Source organism: Microplitis demolitor, chromosome 3 (assembly GCF_026212275.2).
Source record: "Microplitis demolitor isolate Queensland-Clemson2020A chromosome 3, iyMicDemo2.1a, whole genome shotgun sequence".
In the NCBI taxonomy this organism is placed as follows: Eukaryota; Metazoa; Arthropoda; class Insecta; order Hymenoptera; family Braconidae; genus Microplitis; species Microplitis demolitor.
The window spans coordinates 23,633,362-23,648,767 of NC_068547.1; the positions used below are offsets into that span (position 1 = coordinate 23,633,362).

Here is a 15,406-nt window from a genome sequence, read left to right on the forward strand (position 1 = left end):
TTACACAGCCAATACTTTTGCGCCCCGTCGCCGACACATTACGTCGCAAGACAATCACGTTGACACCACGTGATGGATGTTCATTCTCCTTAAAATACAGACTGGCTGTATGCCTAGCCGGGTCTCACATGAACTAAAACTCTCTGGCACTTGCCGTAGCCGCTGCTAATGCTGACGCTGCCAGCAACATCTCTTTTTATTCAGCAGTTACCCGCGCCGCAGCCAATGAAGCCTATTGTAAATGCCAACTATTCGAAATATTAGCCGTTTTCCCCCATCAGCCTGCACTCTGATGATCATCATGATTACCCGTCGCTCAGTCATCCGGTTTGACGTCCGCGTAATCCTTTCGTCGTGTGTACTAAAGACGCATTTGCATGGTGAGACAACAACGCACACAAAAAAGAATTTATATAATATATTGTAAAATAATTTTTTAAACAACCTTTCAATCTCATCAATTCATTTAAATTTATTTTATTTTATCATGAGCAAGCTTTTTATTTATTTTTTTTTTCTCTATTATTATTTTTCCTTTGACGGAATTTTGACGTCTACGTAATGGAATAAGTTAAAGGTTTTAAATTTAAAGTAAACGAGTTTTTATTCTTTATAAAATTTGTATGCTAGAGTAACGCGAAATTTATTGTTTGTACTGACTTTAATCTCCATTATAATCGCACGTGCGGAGCTACCAACGGATGTATATATACACCAGCCTCTCCTCAGTTCTCAGAGAGAGGTCTGGGTGATACGCCGGCCAATTTCAAACTCGAATTGTCCGGGGATGATGGATCGGTCTTTTGTAACACGCTGATGATACCTCCACAGATGTAACGTCTACGCACGTTACTCTATGTACCCTTTTTCAGCTTTGAATCACTTGCCAGTCTGATTATCGATTGAACCCATATGCACTACCGTCTTGTTCTACTTTCATTTAACTTTAATTTATTATTTATCCATTTTAGTTTTTAGAATTTCAGCAAATTATCTGTAATTAAATTTATATGTACAAAAAAATAAATAATAACTGAGAAAAAAATGAATGAGACAAATTTGAAACAGATGTTACCACTCAATAGATAATTCCACAAAAGCTTTTACTCCAATCTAATCAATATCATTAAATAACGAATACTTTTAATGATTTTAAAAGTTTCACATACTGGGTAAATAGAAACTGATACTGGATAAAATGTCGAGTTAACATATTTATTCGATAAGATCTGCGGAATATCTATGACAAAATGTATGGTATCAATACAGTCATTGAAAATCGAGAGCTTTAAAAGCCAGTGCTCGTTTCTGTTTGCTATTGGATTTAACCTCAGGAGAATTGGATAGTGGGAAGAAAGAAAAAATAAAGTTAAGAGGAGAAGTCAAAATTTTCCGCCAAAATGTGCTGTATAAATTTATAAATAATAAATTATCATGAAAAAGAAGAGAATAGATAGCTGGCAATAAAGAAAAATAGGAGGAGGTAAAGTGACGTTCTGTGTCGCCAAGTCGTAAAACTACACTGGGTCCAAAGACCTTCTGGTTTATACTTTTTTAAGCCTTCATCATGTATACTATACAGATAATCATACATCATTTTCCTAGCTACGAAGTTTTATGATTAAGACTTTTGAAAAGTTTTGAACAAGCAATTAGCATCCATTTTTTTTTTTAATAATATTTTTTACGAATCAACACTAGGTGGCCAAAATTTTCTTTTCGTCGCAGGTACTTATTATTAAATAATATATATAAAAGGTATTTTCATTCTATCAACGCTGCGTGGCATCTAATCAGAACGATAATTAGCGTAGATCGAATCGAAGGAACAGCACAGAGTTGTGCTGATATCCCTATCTATGAGATTTCGGTCTCACTAAATTTTTAATCTCCCAAGATGCGATTAGAATAATCATATTTTTATCTATTTTTTTTTCTTATTTCATAATTATTAAAATTTTTATTCAATTATCGCATTATTTAGATAAATAGTGTCATTATTTAATTTAAAAATTTTTGAACGATTGTCTAGAAAAGTATGTTACCCAATGTTGTTATAAGTAATCATGTTCACTCGATAACAGAAGTTTTTCTATCCAACAGCCAATAATATTTCAAGTTGACGTCAATTTGTCGACAACTTTCAGCTTGGGTAATTGTTGGCAGCAACTTGAAGTCAATTTGTAGTCAACAGTTACGTCGCTGAAAGTTGTTGACAACTTGTCGTCAAGTTGGTCGCAACTCATGTACACCAACTTTCTGATGTATGATGCTGTCAAATACCCTGATAGCCAAAGTGACCCCAAAAAAATCCGGCAAATTTGATTTATTTTTCTTGTTTCCAACATTGCGAATAATTTGAAGCCCATTCGAAACCGATTGGTTGCAAAAATAAGAAAATTTTAAAAACTTACCTCTTAGATGTCCTGCTGTAAGCTGTCATGAGATTCTGAAACTCATCTCACCTAACAGCTACTTTCCACCAAACGATGCCAGATGAGTATGTTCAGGAACATGAAAGCTATCAGCATCAGCAACTCACAACACTTTACACTGCCACTAAACACTCAACTCTTAACGACACCACAGACATTTTCCACAATTTAAATTTTACAAACACTGCACATTTTAATTAAACAACGACTCGGAGCAATAAATTTTATGTATGGTTCCGCGAATTAACTGCGTTTCAATTTAAACGTAAAGAAGGATCTGAACACTGCTGCCGTCGTCGATGGTACTGGCTGCCGCTATCGAACCGTCAGTTAATACCTCGATATCAATTTTGAGATTCATTCTCTCCCCCACTCTAGCAAAAAATTGAACGTTGAATACAGCAACGCGCAGTAGCGCCAACAGCGCGAAATTTAAAAATTGAAATTTAATAATTTAATTAAAATTTATTAGTATCAATGATTATATTAATTTGACTAAAAAGGATAATCGAAATTTTTTATTTTTTTAAATAATTCATTAATTATTCTTATTATTTGCGCGGTAAGTTTAAATATTCAAGAAATAACTTATTAGAAATGGGAGAAAAATTTTAAATTGTAAATCTAAATAAAATAGCGGCAGGATCTGATAGAAATATTAAAATATTTAAAAAAAAAACGCGTGTTGCGCAAAAATCGTGCTGCTATTACGCTGCTCTTTCACTGTTACAACTGCTGCGGCGCATTTTGGAATGCACTCTTTTAATTAATGGACGACTCTGCCCTCTGGCGATCGTTCACTTGCCAACTTTAAAAAAATTTATATACATCTCTGCCTGCATTAAATCCACAAAATATTTTTATGTAATGTCAATAAAACTAAATATATCTCTACTCATTAATAAATTAAGTATTTTATAAATAAATTCAATGCGAATGAATTTTCTCAAATAATTACTCAGCAACCAGTTTTAAAAATGTCATCTTTCTTTACAATTTATCATAATCATTGTACCCGACAATATTTTATTATTAAATTGTAAATTCTCTGTGACGTTTTATACTATCACGCAATCAGCTGATACTCCGGTGGTCTAAATAATTATTTTCATTTAATTAATTATTCCTCACAAACAGACAACAATTGTTCATAAAATTAATTACGTAAAATCATAAATATTCACATGGGAATTTTTTTTTACAAATAATTTATCTAGGTAAGTAATTAATTGAATAAAGGATGATGTAAACAACTAGAGGTAAACAATGTCATTAACTAAATGTAATTTTATTTAAGATTTAAGATTCAATAGCTGGCGTGAGTGTCTACGTGACATTATCGATAACATTCACCTAGAAAAAATAAAATATACATCTACAGTCAGCGTCGTCACTAAAAAACGAATAAATTACTTGTGATAAACGTACGTTTGATAATTAAAAGTCAACAATGGGTAATGCTGGTAGTAATCAGCCAGGTCATCATCACCATGGAAGTGCAATAACTAAGGACACACATCGACAGAGCAAAGATCATCCGCCACCCTCGCCTGGTAGAGATGGTCAAGCATTTACATTCTCGAAAAAACCAAACAAAAAATTAGTTTTCCAAACTTCTAATGAGGAGGAAGAGCCATATTTATCAAAGGTTACATTCAATTACTGATATTTACTTGTAATAATAAAATAAGTATAGCACGTATTGTTTTTCTATGCATTCATTAGGAAGACGATGAAGATCCAGGACGGCCAAGATCAAATACCATTTCCGAAGGCAGTAAAATCGTTGTACAGTCACCGGATCCACCAAAATCTTTACCAACTGTATTCAAATGGGAAGGTGGTGGCAAGGAAGTCTACATCGGTGGTTCATTTACACAGTGGAGGAAAATTCCGATGGTCAACAGTCATGGAGATTTTGTTACGATCATCGACTTGCCTCTTGGAGACCACGAGTATAAATTTTACGTCGATGGTGAATGGAAATGTGATCCTACTATTGTAAGTTCCTGGTCTTCATATAAAATATTTATGATAAAAATAAATTATTTATTTTATGTCGATAGCAAAATGTTGATAATGAAGGAAAGAAAAATAATCTTGTTACTGTAAGAAAATCAGACTTTGAGGTATTCCAAGCTCTTGCTAAAGACAGTGAAGGAGGTTCAAGTAGCATACAAACGGAATTTTGTCAAGAAGTTCCGGCACAGAAACCTTGGGACAGAGTACCTGGACCACCGGTTTTGCCGCCTCATTTACTGCAAGTCATTTTAAATAAAGACACACCACTATCAGTATGTATTTGAATGTCTAGACTCTTAATTAATTAATTAATTAATTACTGTTATTACTATCAATAATTGGTGTTTTAGTGTGAACCAACACTCTTGCCAGAACCAAATCACGTAATGCTAAATCATCTTTATGCTCTGAGCATAAAAGAAAGCGTAATGGTATTGTCAGCAACTCATCGTTATCGTAAAAAATACGTCACAACTCTGCTGTACAAGCCGATATAAAAATAATAATAATAAATATTTTATTGCCATTTGTATGATTGATGGACGACAATACGATCACATCGATCTTTGTTGTAGAGAATCATGGTATGATTTTAATTAAGATTTGTATTTTATTTTGTTAGGTATGAGGTCTAATATTTAATCGTTAACAGAAAGAATTTAAGATAAAATCATTTAACGAATGAGATTTCATTTAAAGATTAATTATCAATATTAGCAATTTTATTGTCATAATTATTATAATTTGATATTTATTATTTTTCATGTAATCTTATTATGTTTTTGATTAGATATAAATAAGAATAATATATATTTTTTTCTGAAAAAAAAAATAAATAATAATAGAGATCAATTTATAAATTATTTAGTTTATTGATTCATTTTTTTATTTTATATTTCTTACAATTAAAAATAAATATTTATATTAGATTAGATTAGATAAAATAGACTCAAACATTATTAGAATTTTGCGAAATAGCATAAGGTGGGTGTGAGCGTGTTCTCAAAAAATAAGTTCCCTTTGATGACTGATCAACATTTTCTCCCATAAAGGCTATTGGAGAATCACTGCAATCACCTTTTTGATATGCGTCCCAGTCACTGCATTGTGATGCTAATAAACCATCTTCAGAAAGAATACTTTCTGTATAATAAACGTAAGCTCTGCCATGACTACAAGCCTCTGTTAATTATTTATAAAATTACCAGTAAAAATATTAATTAACTCGACTATTTAATATTAATCAAACCTGTAATTTCTGGCATACAGCAGCATCCCGGTTGTACTGCAATACCTCCATTAGGATAGAAATCAACGGTACCAAGTGGCTGCAGGAATCCCAAAATGCCTCCACAAGAATGAATTACATCCACGAACTTGGCATCCGTAGCATCTAAACGTCCACTTGCTGGCATTATTGCATGGAAACCTGGCAATGCTGGGTCTAGTCCAGTTACTCGAGCTATTTTTCCAGCTTTTACTGAAGAAGCCGCGTTACCAGCGACATGCGCTCCAAGCGAATGTCCTGAATTTATTCAAATACTTTAACAAATAAACCAGTTTTTACTTAAAATCAATCAGTCTTACCGAGAAAATGCATGTCATTTAAATCAGCTCCGAATTCTTGGACCAAGTAGTCCAAAAGTTCTGCAGCACGGGCTCCGACTTGGGCCGTATTCTTCATGGGCCCTAAATAGAACGTACTCGATGCCATCGGTTCCCAGTCGACGAGAATTACATTGTAGTCGTATTTTTTCAAGTAAGCTATAAAAATTACAAGTTTATTAATTTAAAAAATATATTTTAAATTCAAGTATTAATACCATTTTTCAAATTAATGAGCCCAGTACTAAGTGCGCTTGACTTCCATCCGTGTGTGATAAATTTAGTTGGCCGTTGTGGTGAGTAACCAGAGTTTTTAATTGAATCAGCGTTATCAGTGTACAATACGGAGCCATTTGCAGGACCATACCTTTGATAATAATTTTTAAAAATATTTATTTATTTAAATTGTTGTCTTATCAGGTATTGAATAATTAAAAAAATAATCGTTGAATATCTTTACATCAATAACATGACATCAAAGATTATAAAAAATCAAAGATATCAATTATTTACTTAATTAAATAATTAAAAAATTACTTGGTAAATAAAAGAAACGTGACAGCCTCGTCTAGGAATCCCCGATTGACAGGCTCTGGATCGTGTCCCTTCAGAACAGCGACCTGGGGCTGATCGTTGCCATCCGGCATGAAAATCCAATCCTCTCCATACCCATCGTACTTTTCGCGCAACAAACTCTCAGTACTTTGAGCATAAATAAGATTCCATGGTAGCAACAAACCACAAACGAATGAACTCGCAGCAATAAATATTTTCATTATTTCTCTGGATCAAGACTTTGAGACGTGAGATTTAAGCAGACCGATAAATTTTATTTAACAATTAATCCGTTAAGAAAAATAATTAACTATTTAATAGTGTAACTAATATGCATTACTAACAACAACTGATTGAATTATACTGCTCGGTCAGGGTACCTCAATCAGCCATTTATAGTCCAGCGATATCAATACTAATTTAAGTACCCTCTTCAATGGCCCACTTTTATTTTTTAGACTCTATTATCTCCAGGTTATATTTTTTATCATTTCATGCGGAAACGCTGTTAAGCAATAAATAGTCTAACCCAGCGGTAGTTTTTTATTTTAAATTATTCATAGGACTTCGGGTCTACACCTAGTTAAGTAAAAACACCACGCGCGATTTATATATATGCATATATATTGTGATATCTTAGCTTATACGATATTTTGAACGTGTCGTCGACTTTTTCCATGATATTTACCAAAGGTTTATTTAAAAACTCATTATTATTTATACCTTAGTGACAAGACAAGTTTACTCGTATCTTAAAATGTTTATTTAATAAAATTAATCTTTTAATTAAAATTAATTTTAATATTTATATTTTTGAATTTAATCTTTTTCTTATTAAAGACTATAAAAAATATAAATAATTGATAATAATTAAAATAAATATTTATTTTCCATAAGTTAAAATCATAATTGTCGTCGAATACTGATGGTGAAGATCAACAAGACGTTTATCATCTTCAGGTTTTTCTAAAATAAATAAATTATTTAATTAATTTATATATAGAGTGAGTGAGTAATTGATAAAACGTACCGGAAATTGAACAGGAACCCAGTTCTCCATTACCAAAACTTCCTATCAAAGGTACGGTAGGAAACAAATTTTTAAAAATACTCGACTCAACATTTTTACGTCTATCGTACCAACCGGAACCGCGAGCTACGCAACTGAACATAAATCCAATTGAATGTTTAAGTAATTTAATATTTTTTTTTAATTCTGTTAATTTATTTATCACAGATTCGTCTGTTTCGTCATCTTGAGTTAAAATAGTCGACCAGCTTCTTACGTTATCACCAGAAATTACAACTCCCATAAAATTTGTGTCTGTGAGCGTTGAGCCAGATACCGAACACGAAAATTTGTTTACTACGCCACCCCATATTGCTATTCTGTTATTTCTGTAAATAAATAAGTAAATATGTAACTGATTAATTAATTAATTACTATAATGATGATAATAAAAGCAACAGACACCTGAAAATTTTTCTATTCATAAACGTATTTAATAAATAAATCATTTATATTTCTTACCGGACGAAAGTAGGAACGTCGATGAAAGTAAACGGATTATTATCAATTACGAAAATAATTATACACTTGACATTTTTAATTGTCGATTTATCGTCGCAAATTAAATCAAATAAACTCCGTAGATTGGGTACCTCAAAAATATTTTTTTGAATATCTTTATTTTTTTTCTCCACGCGGTTGCGTATGAATAAATTTATGTCAACCTCTGGGTCCTCTGGTAAAAATGTGTAGGCAACTAAATTTTTTGCGTCTTCATAATCGGTATTGTTTACAATCAATCCATAATTTTTAATTGACAAACAAACACACGATGATGGTACATGTGGTGGCAGACATTCTGCAATAATTAAATTCATTTTTAAATAAAATAATTTACTTAATTTTAATTATTGACAATAATTACCAGGTAGTTTGCAACGAGGCGTAGAAAATAGTAAACCAATCATTGGTTTGTTGGTAAGCGTATCGTCAAAATGTTTATTTGGACTGCCATTGGGTTTGAAATATTTTTTAAATGGACTAAAATTTAAAACTACTTTACGTGTCTTAAGTTCACGAAATGCTGCATCACGCCAAAGTCTACAAACAATTCAATTTATTATTGACAGCTGACATAAAATTTATTTACATAAAAAAATTTTTAAATTTCGGTCAACTTACTTACAAACCTTTGAAGAATTACTGAGTTCCCGTCCAGATAAATGAGAAAAAATATACCGTATTAAATCATATGAATAAGTTACGTTTAAATAATTATTTACATCAGACAATTGTTTGTCAACATCATCTTGAGCTTTTTTGTTTTTCTTCGGAGCCATGTCGTTTTAATTTAAATTTATAAATTCAACGTTAGCGGTTCTGGAAAATTCGAATTTTAAAAAATCATTTAATTTATAATTTAGACATTGTTTATGTACATAGTTTTGTTATTTATGTAAATGGAGCACATACATGACAGATGTTGCAAGGCAACTTGATTGAGATTTACCATGACAGATGTCGCAATCATCTTGAAAACACTTTTAAATATCATTCAAATCGCAATGAAAGTGACGAAACGTCAAAAATTGATCAATAATCAAATTCTAATGTTTTTTTGTCTTCCCTACAATTTTAATAATACGTAAAATTATTGTTCGAACACCATAAGATTTTCATACATAAACTTTTAAATATATATATCAGCGAGTAATTATTAATAAATACAATAATTAATATTTATTAAATTCTGTTACATTTAAAAAGTATAAAAAATTTTTATTAAATATTGAAGTCTAAGTAATTGATAATAAATTAATACTTATATATATTTATATATATATATATTATTGTATATTTAATTACGAAATAATTTATTATATACAAGTGATTCGTTTTTAATAACTGGCACCATTACGAGTTTCTCTTCTTGCTGCAATACCATATGAAAGTATCATAAAAGTCGTTGAAAATTGGTGATAAATTCCCTCGCCGTTATGATTATCTGTCAAATAAATTTTTAAAATTAATTTACATAATTATTTGCGACTTAATTACATAAAGTGATAAGTAAAAATAGTTACTTCTTAAACTATAAGTTCCATATTCGCCATTTCCAAAACTTCCTGTCAAAGGTATGTCGGGGAAAATACTTTTGAAAATCGACGACTCGACATTCTTGCGTCCAAGATAATACTCTGACCCGCGACTGACACACGCGAACATAAATGCAACAGTATGTTTAAGTAAATCAACTCGTTCTTTTAATTCAATGAGTTTTGCTCTGATATCTTCGTCGGTTTTATCTTCTTCAGTTAAAATAGTAGACCAGCACCTGACATTACGTCCTGATATTAACAAACCTAGCCAGAGTGGTTTTGATGTTGTCTTTGTACCGGGTTTACATACTGACATGACTGATATATTTGTGCAGACTCCACCCCACACAACTTTTACCTTTTTGCTGTAATATTTTGAAAAATTTATGGGTTTAATTTGAATATTGTAAATTATAATTATTTTTTAAGGGCGTTCTTAAACACTGAGTCCCACTTTTAAATAATATTTAATGATTTTCAACTGTCATTAAAAATTTGATAGAAAATCTATAAAAATTACATAGAGACTTGTCTCTGAGAATGTCCTTAAATTAAAAAAAGTAAAAATGACAATTACTCAAATATGTCAGGTATCGTCGGCTCGAGCAAACACTCAGCAGTTTCATTCATAAATATTATAACACATTTGACTTGTCTAAGACGCCTGACGGATGTACGAAATGATTGATAGACAGCACCAATAGATGCTCCGTATGACCGCCAAAATGCCGTGCTCACAGATTTGAATCTTCCTCTCTTTTTATTGGTCAGTATCATCGACAAGTTATTTGTTGTTATCAAATCAATGTCAACGTCCGGATCGTCTGGTAAAAATGTAAATGCCGAGTAATTTCGTACATTCTCAAGTTCTTCATTATTTAATATCACTCCGTAATTTGATATTGATATACAGTAACTATCTAATGGAAAATATTTTGCAGCACATTCTGAAAATATAATTTCAAATATTAATATTTATAATTAATAAGGAGCATAAAAAAATTAGGATATGAAACTGTAAATGTAAAAGTGAATTCCCAGTAAGAGTGATAACGAGAATTTGTGACATATTCAATTCCTGGGACAAACTGGAGATAGCAGAGAGTAAATAAGATAGTTGGCGTAACTTTTCGAAAAGTACATTGAATGAGAAAACGAACTAAATGTTTACAAAAGTATCAAGGTCTGAATAAATAAAAAAATTTTTATTTAAGTACCTGGATATTCGCAATCAGATGAATTAAAAAATAAACCAAGCATCGGTTTATTTGTTAAATAATTTGTAAAATGTGTACTGCTACCACATTGTTTATATAAAGCATCAAAAGCTCCAGCTTTGACAACAACACCTCTTGTGTCCAGTTCACGTTTCGCGACATCCAGCCAAAGTCTGATAATGAAAATTGAAAAATTAACCAACTGAATTTAATAAATAATTAGAATAAACATTTACCTGCAGACTGCTGATGAGTTCCACAGATCACGGGCTAATAGATAAGAAAATATGGATCTTAAGTTATCATAAGACAATATGGAAATATCTTTTGAATTTTCATTATCATTTTCTTTATTATGTATTTTTTTCTTTCTCTTGATATTATTTTTTTTAACTTTGCAGTTATCAGAATTTATTATCTTTTTTTTTACCCGCAATGACATATTCAAATTTAAAATTGATAAATAATTAAAAATTAAATTTAAAACGATAAATAAATAAAAGATAAATTAAAATAATAAATATTTAAAAAATTTTTAGGTTACAACATGTTTGTTTACATCAAAGTTATTTTTCCTGCTCCTCGTTTCACTCTGTCCCAGTTAAATCTGATAAATATCTGATATATATATCTATACAAATATATCACAAAAAAATTAAAAAATTCAAGGACATATCAAACATGCGCAATAAAATCATTATCAGTAGATGTCGCTGTTTATTTCCGTTTTAAAACAGAAGTATCGAGACTTGTCCATATGATTCATCAGATCAACGTCAGCCATCTTCAGTTTTCTGCTTCTATTTGACCTAAAGGACAAAAGTGTCTGTGTCCAGTTAACATAAACTTAAATCGTGCTTCGATAGTACTTAATAAGTGACAATAAATCACTGATCTTACTGATGCTTTAATTATTTTAATATTTTTTAAAAAATTTTATTTTTTATAAATATTTACAAATACTCAGAAGTTGATCAAGATGCCAAGTGAAGTAAACGATAAACCTTTTAATATTTACATAAATCCGTCTTTTAATAACCAGCAAAAAAATTTCATTCATATTAATCCAAATGTCCAGTTGAATGTCGCTGTTCATTTTAATCCGAAAATGGTTAATTCGTTGTCTGCGTCGCAGTTTAATAAAATTAATCAGCAGCAAATCCAACACGTCAGACAATTAAGTCACAATGTACCTAGTGTACCTGATGTACTTAGTGTTAATTCAAAATTAAATGTTCAAAAATCTGTTTACGTAAATCCAAAATTAATCCAACAATTAAAGTCCAAAGTACCTGATGTGCAGCAACAAACTCCAATATCTATTTTATCTCCTAGTAAATTTGTTAGCAAACAAACTTTGATATCGAAAAATAATATCATTAATAATCATAATAATTATATTGTTAATAATACTAGAAAATTTTTAAGTAATAATGTTAATAATAAAAGAGTTTTAATAAATAATAATAAAAGTTTAAATAATATTAATACTAAAAGTATAAATGTTAAAAAAAGTTCGCCGTCACTGATTTCGATATCAAAGCGTAAATTAATTCGCGTAAAACCGGTTACTAAATTTGTTTTAAACAATTCACCGGTTAAAAAAATTCCAGTGGTGGTTAAAAAGTCACCAGTAAAATTAAACCTGGAGCAAGTTAGGAAAGTGGTGTCGACTAGTCCAGTTACCAAGTCAGTTAGATTAAGTCCTGTGGATCAGGCAGCCAAAAAATTGCCATCTGCTACCAAATCACTTAAGCTCAATAATTTGAGCCAATACAAAAAAGTAAATCCACGTGTCGCTGCTAAGTCATCCCCAGTTGCTGGGAAATCGCTTAAGCTAAATTTGAATCAGTATAAAAAAATAAATCCACGTGCTGTTACGAAATCATCCCCAGTTGCTGTGAAATTACCCAAGATCAATAATTTTAGTCAATATAAGAAAATAAATACGCGTGGTCTTGCGGGTACCAGCAGTAGAGTGAAGAGTAATGTAGGATGCTCGTCTTCGGATAATAAATATAAACTTGATAGGACTAAAGTGGAAAAGAAAAAAATAGTTAATAAAAATCGGATTTCCAGGTGTAAACCTGCCAGGTAAATAAAATTTTAGATTTTTACCTGTTAAAATTTTTTTTATTTACAGAGTTTATTTTTTTTTTAGGTCTACAAATACGAATTTAATTAAAATTGATGGTGTGATGTATAAGTCATCAAAGTCACAACTTGTTAAGAGCAGTGGCAGTAGTCAATCATTATTGAGTAAAATTGATAGCATTTATTTATTTATTTATTTTTATTCTACTATGATAAATTTTTTTCTTACAATTACATATAATAATAATTATTTAATTAATTATTGCAGAAAAATTCAATACTGTCAATCGAAATAGTATAAATAATTATCGTAGCAAAAATATATATAGGCAAATAAAATCTAATAGCAAAATAACAAATTTGAAAAGTATCAGTACAAAAGTAGTTGTGAATAAAGACTCGGCAACGACAACTACACTATTGCAAAGATCTAATTACAAAAATTTCCTAAGGTAACTGATATTTTAAAATGTTGAATAACACTAACACAATTTAAAATTTTAATTATAATTTTGCAGTAATCGAGTGAAACAAAGATCAATCCAGATTTTGCGGCACAAAATGACTAAAAATAATCAACCTTGTTTGCTCTTCCAACGGTTTGGATTCTGCGCTAAATTCAATGAAGGAACTTGTCCTAAAGTACATGACAAAAAACAAGTTGCTCTTTGTAAAAAGTGCGTTTTCCTTTTTTTTTTTTTAATCAGCTGATACAATTTAATTAAATATATATTTAGTAGGGAATTTAATTGAATCGAATTATTCGTCAATTTTCAAATAACTCGAGAATTTACGAACCATTCGAACTATTCTCGTTCTCTTGGTATTTAAAGACTACTGATTTAAATATATTATTTTATAATCAATAGCTTCCTCCAAGGTAAATGTCTATTAGATAATTGTCGCCTTTCGCATGACGTCGGCCCGGAAAAAATGCCAACATGTAAATATTTTCTGGATGGCTGTTGTGTTCGCGATTCCTGTCAATATCTCCACGTCAAAGTCTCTGCAAATACTCCAATATGTATACCATTTTTACAAGGATACTGTGGAAAGGGTGACCAGGTAATACTTGATGAAATTTATCATAAAAATTTTAATCTCCGATACTTAATTAATTTTTTTTTTATTCATACTGAAGTTTACTGTAACACTTGAATACTCATGATATTTTTTCTGTCTCAAATAATTTATCCACAGTGCAAAGAGCGGCATACAAACATCTGCCCGGAGTTTGAAAAAACAGAAAAGTGTTCAAAAGGTAAGAATTGTCCTTATCCTCATAAATCCTCAACGACAGCACAAAATCCAAAAGTTTTTACTAAGAAAAAAGCTAAAGCCATAACCACATTCAATAAGCAACCGGCAATTGATAACGAAAAATCAGATGCTCCTTCGTCTTCCAACGCATTGTCGATACGGGATGATACTAAAAAACGTTATTACGATAATGATGATTGTTTTGACGACACATTAGCCTCAAAAAAGATAAATATATTTAAAAAACTAAAAATAATAAAGTCACATTTGTCTGATTCTGAACAAAATCATCCATCAGTAGCACTTGATTCATCTGTTGTCATTGAAAATAATAGTAACGCACATCAACAGCAACCAGATAAATCCTCACAGCCTGATAGTATAAATTTTAGTTTCAAAAGGCAACCAATTGGACCTTTACCTGCCTATATTCCTATTTGATGACTTACATTTCGTTTTACTATACGGTTACAACTAAATCTACCATTATTTTTTCATTTTTTTGCTTATTGTAGGTCTTAATTTACTATTATTATTAATTAATTGATAAGTAGGCAACAATTACTATTAATAAGATGTACAAATTTATAAGAAATAAAGAAATTTTTTTAAGTGAGCTTCTAGAGTCTTAATACAACTCTTTTCCTTAATGACATCTACATATTATTGTTATAATTATTAATTATTATTATCTATTAATAAATTCATTAGCTTTAAGTCGTTTGTTATTTCTATGCGGCGATAATTTGGCTAAATTTTAACAAGTCTATACAGGTAATTTTTTTAATACAGAGGAATCAATACAAAAATATATATATATATATATATATTTATATGGTATACATTAGATTTTTTATATATATTTTTATTTTAATTCCTTCTCTATTTAAATTTGAATATCAAGGGAATGTTTTACTGAAATTATTAATTTCTACGCGATAAAGTGCTTCAAAAATTTTAATAGCATGGGTTAATTATTAAAGATTGATTATAAGTAGAAAATTTTTATTATTATTAATCTCACTCGTAACTATTGAAGATAAAAAACCAAGTGGAGAGATTCATTTAGTCGGCACCTTATTCTATTAAGTTCAAGATAAAAATTTAGAA

General features: G+C 30.3%; 5 protein-coding genes across 5 annotated transcripts; 2 read left to right on the forward strand and 3 right to left on the reverse strand.

Annotated features, from left to right (window-relative positions):
* The first annotated feature begins 3,246 nt into the window (after positions 1 to 3,246).
* On the forward strand, positions 3,247 to 5,270 carry LOC103571613 (5'-AMP-activated protein kinase subunit beta-1). The gene is made up of 5 exons (XM_008549827.2): positions 3,247 to 3,652; positions 3,733 to 4,083; positions 4,161 to 4,436; positions 4,502 to 4,729; positions 4,808 to 5,270. The coding sequence occupies exons 2-5, from the start codon at positions 3,886 to 3,888 to the stop codon at positions 4,952 to 4,954; spliced, it is 849 nt and encodes a 282-aa protein (XP_008548049.1). The 5' UTR covers positions 3,247 to 3,652; positions 3,733 to 3,885; the 3' UTR covers positions 4,955 to 5,270.
* A 56-nt stretch (positions 5,271 to 5,326) lies between these two features.
* LOC103571612 (phospholipase A1) lies at positions 5,327 to 7,262 on the reverse strand. Its single transcript, XM_008549826.2, has 5 exons — positions 6,600 to 7,262; positions 6,281 to 6,429; positions 6,045 to 6,221; positions 5,707 to 5,982; positions 5,327 to 5,639 (listed from the first exon to the last, which is right to left on the reverse strand). Exons 1-5 carry the CDS (start codon positions 6,836 to 6,838, stop codon positions 5,407 to 5,409), a joined length of 1,074 nt encoding a protein of 357 aa, XP_008548048.1. The 5' UTR covers positions 6,839 to 7,262; the 3' UTR covers positions 5,327 to 5,406.
* Positions 7,263 to 7,369: 107 nt separating this feature from the next.
* On the reverse strand, positions 7,370 to 9,107 carry LOC103571615 (uncharacterized). Its single transcript, XM_053737477.1, has 5 exons — positions 8,809 to 9,107; positions 8,552 to 8,727; positions 8,149 to 8,485; positions 7,648 to 8,015; positions 7,370 to 7,583 (listed from the first exon to the last, which is right to left on the reverse strand). The coding sequence occupies exons 1-5, from the start codon at positions 8,964 to 8,966 to the stop codon at positions 7,501 to 7,503; spliced, it is 1,122 nt and encodes a 373-aa protein (XP_053593452.1). The 5' UTR covers positions 8,967 to 9,107; the 3' UTR covers positions 7,370 to 7,500.
* Positions 9,108 to 9,390: 283 nt separating this feature from the next.
* Positions 9,391 to 11,564, reverse strand: LOC103571614 (uncharacterized). The gene is made up of 5 exons (XM_014442775.2): positions 11,179 to 11,564; positions 10,943 to 11,115; positions 10,303 to 10,672; positions 9,711 to 10,090; positions 9,391 to 9,631 (listed from the first exon to the last, which is right to left on the reverse strand). Exons 1-5 carry the CDS (start codon positions 11,382 to 11,384, stop codon positions 9,525 to 9,527), a joined length of 1,236 nt encoding a protein of 411 aa, XP_014298261.2. The 5' UTR covers positions 11,385 to 11,564; the 3' UTR covers positions 9,391 to 9,524.
* Positions 11,565 to 11,695: 131 nt separating this feature from the next.
* Positions 11,696 to 14,913, forward strand: LOC103571611 (zinc finger CCCH domain-containing protein 3). The gene is made up of 6 exons (XM_008549825.3): positions 11,696 to 13,036; positions 13,104 to 13,201; positions 13,305 to 13,488; positions 13,555 to 13,713; positions 13,906 to 14,101; positions 14,237 to 14,913. Exons 1-6 carry the CDS (start codon positions 11,922 to 11,924, stop codon positions 14,735 to 14,737), a joined length of 2,253 nt encoding a protein of 750 aa, XP_008548047.2. The 5' UTR covers positions 11,696 to 11,921; the 3' UTR covers positions 14,738 to 14,913.
* Positions 14,914 to 15,406: the final 493 nt, after the last annotated feature.